Source organism: Mesocricetus auratus, unplaced genomic scaffold (assembly GCF_017639785.1).
Source record: "Mesocricetus auratus isolate SY011 unplaced genomic scaffold, BCM_Maur_2.0 Super-Scaffold_100008, whole genome shotgun sequence".
Lineage (NCBI taxonomy): Eukaryota > Metazoa > Chordata > Mammalia > Rodentia > Cricetidae > Mesocricetus > Mesocricetus auratus.
In genome coordinates this window covers 57,361,877-57,371,310 of record NW_024429192.1, presented here as the reverse complement: position 1 = coordinate 57,371,310, position 9,434 = coordinate 57,361,877, and the positions used below count along the sequence as shown (strand labels likewise).

Genomic DNA, 9,434 nt, shown 5'->3' with positions numbered 1-9,434 from the left:
TGTCATGGTAGCAGGAGCATGTGGTCCAGGCTGCTCACCTCATAATGGATATTAGGCAGTAAGAGAAAGAGAAGAAGGGACAGGGGACACCACATTCCCCTCAGAGGCACACCCCCACCCGAGTGACCTCCTTCCTCCCACCAAGAACCAGTTCTAATGGTTCTCTCACCTCCTAGTGATGTTACCCAAGTTATGAGACCATTAGTGGTGAATCCATTTATGACACCATAGTCCTCATGATTCAGTTGCTTCCCTGAAAATCCATCAACAGGCAGATACCTCTCCAGTACATGAGTACATGTTCAAACCATAACAAGATGTGACATAATCTGATTAATCTGACATACGTCGGAGTGGCAAGGTCTATTTTGGTTTAGTTTTTGCATTTAAGTCATAGTCCCTTTGTGCAGCCCAGGTTATCCTAGAATTTGTGGTCCTTCTTTCTGCCTTGGATTCTTGAGCTCTGAGATTACGGATTACCACTACTGGGACCCAAGGCACAGGGTCCAGGGAAGATAGCAGACATGCACTGAAATGCATATTTTAACTGCCAGCTGTAAGCCTTAGCCTCAAGATCCACGCAGATCCTGCCCCCCAAGATGCATGTACTCCAGGGGGCATAGAAAGGTGTAAGTAGATAGGACTGCAGATGCAAATAATAGCAAATTCTGGGCCCGAAAGGAGGTGGGACAAAGGAAATGAGAACTGTTGTGAGGCAGTGACAGGGGCTGTGACCTGAGGGGTAGATCATAGGCAAGCAGAGAGATAAGGGAGCCATGAGAAGTGGATCCCAGCAGGATTCCAGAGACCTACCCATCAGCAGCAGTCCAAGGAAAGAGGAGACCTGGGGGTGAGACAGGCTCAGGACGCGGAGCAATGAAGGGAGGACTGGGAGAGGAGCTGGCCCGGCCAAGTATTTTGCCTGAAGAATGAACTTGATGCTGGAGAGCAAAGAGTTAAGGGGTTGACAGGTTTCCCGAGCAGCTACGAAAGTTTAGTGTCAGAATGAGGCACAAATACGTAGCAAGGTTAATCCAACATTAACAGTTGTTTGAATCACCTCAAACAGTGGGGCTCATGGTGATTAGAACACAGAGTGAAACCATCTATATGCATTTTCATGGTTAAATGAGCATGTCTGGAATCACGTAAACTGAGAAGGCAGAGAGCTAACTAAAACTTGCAACTCCGAGAGGCTCTCATGTGCCTGAAATCCATGGTGAACAGAGTGGAACCAGTATGCCCTTGTGCTCAGATATTTTTGTCCCCTCAGCCTCTTCAACAGCCAGGGGAAGGAGTAAGGGAGGGTTCCCCCTCCCCCTGTCTCCTTTGTCAGCTTCTGGTCTATATCTGAGACCAGGTTAACTTAAATGCCCAACTGTTAGATGGTAGCAAAAATATCCTGTTGTCTAAAAGCCAGCCTGGCCCATCAGTTCCAGTGGTAGCACGGGGACCCAAAGACCAGGGTTCAGCTCCTGGCTTCTGACCCCTCCATCTGAAATAGAGGGAAGAACTGGACTTTGGGTGCCCCCAAACAACAGATATGGACAAGAGTGCAGCAGGCTTGGGGAGGCTCCCACTTCTACTCTGGTCTTTCTCGCCATTCTTTACAGGTCTGTGCCTTCTCCATGAGCAAGGGCTTGGAGCTAGTTCTAGGCTAAATTGTAAAATCAGGGGACATGAGCTTGTAGATATTTATTTATCAAAATAGAGAGGGATTGGTAGTAAGTCAGTAATGAAGGATTTGGCCAATTTATGTTTTAGATTTCTTTCTGAAATGCCGACTTCAGGAACAAGAGGTCCAGAGGAGACCAAGTGCCTTCTACACTCACATGTGTAACCCCTGGGTCTCCCTGTTAGGGGTGAGTAATTTCTTTTTGATCTCAGTATCCTTAAGAAATGATTCAGATGAATGTATGTGTATGTGAGATAGAGATTTAATGGAAGAAAAGGTATTAATTAGCATCAACATGATTAAATTGCTTGCTTTATTAGAATTGAGATGAAATCACTATGACAAGATTTACATTTAATCAACCACTCATTTTAATCAATTATCTACTATTTAAATAATTGTGTCTGATCACCCTGGGTTACTCATTTCATGCTAATCTGTTGATTGTAGGGAGGAGTGTAAAATAGTATAATAGTTAATCTCAAATGTCAACTGGATAAGATGGAGAGTGGGCAGGGGGACAGGCTTTGGGGAGTGTCTATGGGGCTTATCTTGGTCAATTGGGCTGGGAAGACTGCCCACTGTGGGCGGCAGCATTCCTTGGGCTGAGATCCTGGACTGAGAAGGTGAGCTGTGTAAGCATTCTTTACTCTGCACTGGGGATGCAGTGTGACTGGCTGCCTCAAGTTCCCACTGCTGGGACTTCCCACTATGATGGGTCATGACTGTGAGCCTCTGACTGTGCGGCAAAATAGGCCCTTTCTCCCTTAAGCAACTGTTATCAGGATAGCATATCACAGCAACAGGGCAAGTAACTATGTCAGAGTGTCTTCTTGCTGGTGGCTTTGATTCAGGGGTTATCTTCAAAGAGTATTTTCCCCCAAAACTTGCTTGAGTAAGTATATAGTTACTCTTTTCATTCCAGAATCCAGAATCAGGATTCTAGATCCCAATTTTAAAGGTGACAATTGATACTAACCAACCACAGTTCTACCTCTTGTCAGTTTAACAACCATTAACTTTTAAGCCATAACTTTTCACCCCTTGTCCTCATGCTCATGGCCATTCATAATGCATGATGTGTTTAGTTTACCTTGAAGCCCCCATATCCCTTAACAGTTTCAACAGCATTCAGGCCCAACGTTAAAGTCTCATCTGAGATGCAAGGCAGTCTCTTAACCATGAACTACCACAAAATTAAAACAAGTTATCATACTTCCAGTATGCAATGGCACAGAATACATATTCTCATTCTAAAAGGGAGGAATGGGGGCATAGTAAAGAATAATCAGAATGAAGGAAGACCAAAACTCAGGAAAGCAAACATCAAATCCTGCAGCTTCATGTCTACCGTCTTGGGGTTGTGGAATCATATGGGGTCAAAAAGGTTTGGATAGCCTACCCAAATAGCTCCTCTTCCTGTAAGAATATAGCCTTTTTTCTCTAGCCTGCTGTCCTTTATGCTTGTAGCTTTCCTCAGCAGATATCCCATGATCCAGGCATCGCTAATATCCTGGGATCTTTATAGTAATGTAGACTTCATCTCACAGTTTCACACCATGGCCTCTCAAGACCTCCTTATGGGGGTTCCAACCTTGAAGTATATTGGCAGGTCTCAAAGACTCTCTGAAACTGTGGTTCAAGATGCCACAACACCTCAGTCTTGCATCTTTCATGCATAGAGAACCAGTACCACATCCTGCTGCCATCTAGGGAGGTAGCCTGTCTTCCTTGGACCACAGTTGTATCAGTTTTTGTGTGCTAATCCTGGGAAAACATGTCTCTAGGCAGGTACCTCTGAGGAATGGGGGACCCCTTTCAATGACAGTCTGTATTTCAATTTAGGCTCTCTCCTTTCCAATAAATTTGTGTTTTCAAAAAATAGACCCTTTAATGGATAGGATCCTGCCCTGGAGACATGTTTCCTGTTGTCCCATTACAAAGCAGAATGCTCCTCTTTAAGTACTATTTTTCAGCATGCTCCTTAGTCTCGTAGTTTAACTTGCCACTCTTATCCTTTATTTCTACCTTTATGCTCAACTTTTTATTCCTTTTCACTGTAGACCTGAAAAAAATGCAGCAGAAAGCCATCATACCATAGCCTGGATGCTCTCCTCTCTTGTAATTCCTCTACCAAGCAAATTAATCTATCATCTTTACATTCAACTTCACTTAATTAAGTCCTCAGGACATGGGCAGAATGGAGCCACAGTATTGTCCAAAATGTCATATGAATGCCTTCTAGCCCAGTTTCTGACAGAGTTCTTGTTCCCATTGGAAACTTAAGGAGCTAGGTCTCTATTGTCAACCTTTCTATTGGCATTCTTGTCTTCCATGCTCGTACCAGAGTGGCCCACTAATCTTTACTTGCTGTACTCAAAGGCTTTAGCATCACAAAGTTCCAAAGGCTTCTAGATTCTGCCTGCAAAACTAGTTCCAGAGTGCTAAGAACCATGCGGTCAGGTTCATGACAGCAACATCCCCACTTCTGGTACCAGATTTCTGTCATAATTGGATTTCTTGTTACTCTGACAAAAGCAACTGAAGAGGAAAGGGGTTTATTTTGGCTCATTGTTTAAGGGTGCAATCCATCATTACCAGCAAGTCCTTACAGCAGGAGCTTGAAGTATTTAGTCACATTGTATCCATAGTCAGAGAGCAGAGAAAGATGAATGCCTGTGCTCAGCTTGTACTTTCTTGTAATGCCTGTATGTCCTCCTTTTCATGCATCTAGGACCCAAGCTCAGGGGATGGTATCACCTTCCATTGGGTCTTAACTCCTCAATTAATCTAACCCAAATCGCCTCTCACAGTCATCCCCAGGGGCTAATCTAATCCAATAAATTTCTCACTAACATGCCTAAGGGTTTCCTGCTGGGTAATTCTAGATCCTGTCAAGTTAGCAGCCACGCTAAACACCTGTCTTAGTTGGCTTTCTATGGATGTGATAAACAGTGACCAAAGTCACCTTGGGAACAGCTTACATTCCACCATGAGAGGAAGTTGGGTAAGAACTCAAGGCAGGAAACAGGATGCAGGAGCTGAAGCAGACCATGTTACTGGCTTGTTCCCGGTGGCTTACTCAGCCTGCTTTCTTATACACTCCAGAACCACCTGCCCACTGATGGTACCACCTGCAGTTGGATAGGCCCTTCCCCATCAATCAACAATAATTTAAAAAAACATGCCTAGAGATCAATCTGATGGGGGCATTTTCTCAAATGGATTCCCTATTCCCAGATGACCCTATTACAACGTGACAAAAACAAAACAAACAAATTAAAAAATAAAACAACTAGCACACTACCACAGTAAGTAAACTTTATTTATTATTTATTTCATGTAAGTAAACTTTAGTTATTCAGAGTTTTATTTTAAGTATATTTACTTACTTTTATTATTTATTTACTTTTATTATAAGTAAACTTTAATTATTCAGAGCTCAGAGGCTGTTCAGAGGTCACTGTCTCCTAAGGTCTTACTTAGTGCTGTGTTCTGATTACCTTGTACAAAACCATTAGGTGACTTACTCTTCCTGTCTATGTCTGTAGGCTGTTGCGTCCCTCCTCATCATGTTTGTGATCCAGTGGGTCTATACCCTATTTAGCATGGGTGTTGCTGTCATTGTGTATTTCTACATTGGCCAGGCCAGTCCAGGTCTTTACCTTGGTAAGTGGCTAAATCCTTGCGCTACTATTTCCCTTATTTTTTCTAGCTCTCATTGAAGAATTTTGTGTTAAAAATCTGGCATACACATAAATAACTATAAGTGAAATGCACTAGCAATTAATTTGAGATGTATGAGACCTATCAACTAAAACGGATGACAACAATGGCGAGAGAGGCAAGGATAAAATAATACGCTGAAATAAAGTGTACCGATGTAGCATATGTTATACATTTCCTGTGCTCTGAGTTAATGCTTTAATATCATTTGACCAAGGCAATTTACAGGAGGAAGGCTTTGTTTGGGCTTAGAGACCCAAAGGAGTAAGAGTCCATCATGGTAGCTAGCAGCAGGCATGGAGGTGGGAACGGAACGCTGAGAACTCACGTCTTCAACAAGTACAAAGCAGAAAGGGCACCAAGAATGGAGGAGGATTTAAAACCTCAAAGCCTGCCCCCAGCGGCACACCCCTTCTAGCAGGGCCACATTGCCTAAACTTCCCCAAACAGCCCACTATCTGAGGACCAAGTGTTCAAACCCTTGTGTGTGTGTGTGTGTGTGTGTGTGTGTGTGTAGGACATTCTTGTCAAAAGGTCAGTAAAATCAGCAGGCTTCTGGCCAGACCAGTCAGAATAAGGTACAAATGACAAAAACCAGGAATAAAAATTTATATCAGTGGTAAGCTGGGCGTTGGTGGCACATGCCTTTAATCCCAGCACTTGGGAGTCAGAGGCAGGCAGATCTCTGTGAGTTCGAGGCCAACCTGGTCTACAAGAGCTAGTTCCAGGACAGCCTCCAAAGCCACAGAGAAACCCTGTCTCGAAAAACCAAAAAAAAAATTATATCAGTGGAGAACCTATACATATGAAGAAGAAAATAGCCGCATATGATGGTGTGTACCTTTAATCCCAGAACTCAAAAGACAGAGGTAGGCAGATCTCTGTGAGTTCAAGGCCAGTCTGAACTATACAGCAAGTTATATAGTCTAGTCAGAGCAACATAATAAGACCCTGTCTTAAAAAAAGACAGAAAATAAAAAATGTCTTCTTTCTAGTGATAAAGACAAAATACCATAAACTGAACAATTTATAAACAACAAAAAAGTATTCAGTTCTGGGTTCTGGAGATTGGGAAGCATAGGATCAGAGGGTACTTAGGTTGAAGCCTAATTGATGCATTATAACACAGAGAAAGTCATCCCATGAAGATACGGGGGTAGGGACAGGGAAGAGAAGGAAGGAGAGGAAGAGAGATGAAATTATCTTTTTACTAGGAATCCACTCCCTAGATAACTAACCAACTCCCTAGATAACTAACCCATTTCCTAGATGACTAACCCACTCCCTAAATAACTCACACACTCCCTAGGTAACTCACCCACTCCCAGAATAGAGTATTACTCCAGTTAAGAGAACAGAGCCACCATGGCTGAATCATCTCAGGATCCTGCCTTTTAACAGTTACGCTAGAGATTAAGTTCCCACACATGAACTTTGGGGGACACATTCAAACCACAGCACATAATTTATATTTTTCCTCAATAATAAACCAATCTTAAAGATGTATTAACAGCTGAATAATACTTCATTGTGTAAATTTACCAAACTTTCATTACCTGTTCACCAGTTGACAGACATCTAGGCTGTTTCCATTTCCTGGTTATTGTACATTTACACAATAGAATATTAGTCACCTATTAAAGATGAAATTATGGAATACACAGGTAAATGAATGAAACTAGAGTTATTGTAAGTAAGGTAACACAGACTAAGAAAGACAAATGTTGTGCGTTTTCTATTGTATGTGGATGTTAGCTTGGAATCTTTAGTTATGTATGATTCATTTGGAATACACATAGAGATTAGGAAACTAGTAAGGGACCACTGGGGGTATGCTTTTAAGAGAGGGGACATATAATACAACAATATAACGGAGGAAGAGAGAATAATGGAATAAGGAAGATTAAATGGGGTGGGAGGTGGGAGGTCATGGTAGAGGAGGGAATATGGAGAGGGATTACTAACACTTTTGAAAAAAATCCTTACTAGTGTAGAAACTTCATAAAATATGCATATACACATATAAAAATAGTTTAAAATGGAGTTACCTTACAATGGGGGTATAATACTCCAACAAGATATCATATGCTAGCAAATAAAAACCCCAGAAACAGAAGGTGTTATCTCTTTTGAATCCTTGACCAGTGAAGTCCCATATAGAAAACCCCAAACGTTACAGGTGCTTTCCACTATTCTTGGTTACCCTCTAGAATTTGGCTAGCTTTCATGGTGCTGGAAGGTACTATGCATGCTACTGGAGGAGAAAAGTAATCATTGGTTCCACCCAGCTGTGAACCCTATGAGCTACAATAATAAGTGACCTGGAAGGATATGTTCACTAGTGCAATAATGGCACAGATGTTATGGGAGTAACCAGCCACTTTCTGATTGCTCTAAGGTCCATCCCATGAGATGGAACCCGTATGTGGCACTGTTACTGGGGCCACGAACCTGTGCATAGATAGGTCATAAGCCCCAAGGGAGAACCTAATACTACTAAATAGACATAGCATTGAAACAGTTCTTAATGACTTACTGCTACACTCATAGATCAGTGTACCTATCAGCCCTCATCAGAGTAACTTTTTCTTGAAGTAGATGGCAATGAACATGGAGACATTCAATTGGTCAACATCTAGGGAATAAGCACTGTGGAATGCTTATCCGTAAAGGGGCCATACATATCACATTTCTCACCCCAAGACTCATGATCTTCTCCAAACGGGCAGAAAGACTGTAAGAGAGGAAGTAGAGAACTTCAAGAAAACAGTCTTTTCCAGACAGGACAGGGCAGTCCCACATATGTACTTACAATGATTGTGACTATGCACAAGACTTGTTGCAATCTCAAGCTAGACAAAAGCCCAACATGGAGAGAGGGAGGTAGGGATAAAATCCCACTACTAGATGAGGAGCCATTGACATTCAAAAGCTGCTGGGAGAGGGAAATCAATTTTATTTTTTATTTGTTTCTTTTCTTTCTTTGAGACAGGGTCTCACAGTGTATCTCTGCTGACCTGGGACTCACAATTCTTAGACAAGACTGGTCTTGAATTCAGAGATGTGCCTGCCTCTGCTTTCCAAGTTCTGGGATTAAAGGCATACACCACCATGCCCAGTCTGAGAGTCTGTTTTCTTTAATGGTGTGAAGTCTAGTAGGTTAACCACACCCCAGGGTTGTTCCACTCCCAAGAGCAGCTGGGCAACACAAATAGGACTCAGTGGGTTTAAAGAAGAAAATTGGAAGTCTGGTGGGTAGGAGAGGCAGAGTAGTGACATGATAAAAATTCATTGTGTGAAACTCTCAATAAAAATATTATTTTTAAAAAGATAAATTGAAAGGGGACCGGAGAGATGGCCTGGCAGTTTAAAGCATCTTTAATGCTTGCACAGGACTCAAATGCATCTCCCAGAACCCACAGGGGTGGTTCACAACCTCCTACAACTCTAGTTCCAGGGGATTCAGTGTCCTCTTCTAGCCAGAAATCATATGAACATATACACACACAGAGACAGCTAAAAATTAAAAAAAGTTTTTAAGATGTGGTGGAGGGTTACGGATGTAACTAAGGGGTAAAGTGCTGGCATAGTATGCCCAAGGCTCTGAGTTTAATCGCCAGCAACACACACTGGGGCGCCCTTTCCAGAAAACTCTGTGGTGCTCCAATTCAAAATAAAGCAATTGATATCACCAAGTATGGAACACCCAGGAGGCAGAGACAGGTAAATATCTGTGAGTTCAGGGTCAGTCTAGTCTACATAGTGAGTTCTTGGCCAGATAGAGCTACACAGTAAGACCCTGTCTCAAAAACAAAATGTAATTACTGTCAAGTCCGGACTAAATCAGATGGACAAGAACAATCTAGACATACTGAAAAAAAAAAGATCTTCAGAATTACAGTAATTTGGTATATTGTACTAAAATAATGTCTTAGAAAAACAGTAATTCTGTGAAGAGGTCCTATATCATCTAATTTTACAGATAGAATATATTTTAATTAACATAATGATTGCTTCATCTTAGGAAATCTAA

The 9,434-nt window shown here is 42.0% G+C and overlaps 1 protein-coding gene across 2 annotated transcripts in view; it reads left to right on the top strand.

Moving 5' to 3' along the window:
• Positions 1-9,434, top strand: part of Slc12a8 (solute carrier family 12 member 8) — a 153,524-nt gene that overhangs the window by 134,628 nt on the left and 9,462 nt on the right. For both annotated transcript variants that reach the window (XM_040750885.1, XM_040750886.1), the window contains 2 exons: positions 1,765-1,862; positions 5,227-5,344. In XM_040750885.1, coding sequence (XP_040606819.1) covers positions 1,765-1,862; positions 5,227-5,344 — 216 coding nt within the window. The remainder of the gene's footprint in view (positions 1-1,764; positions 1,863-5,226; positions 5,345-9,434) is intronic.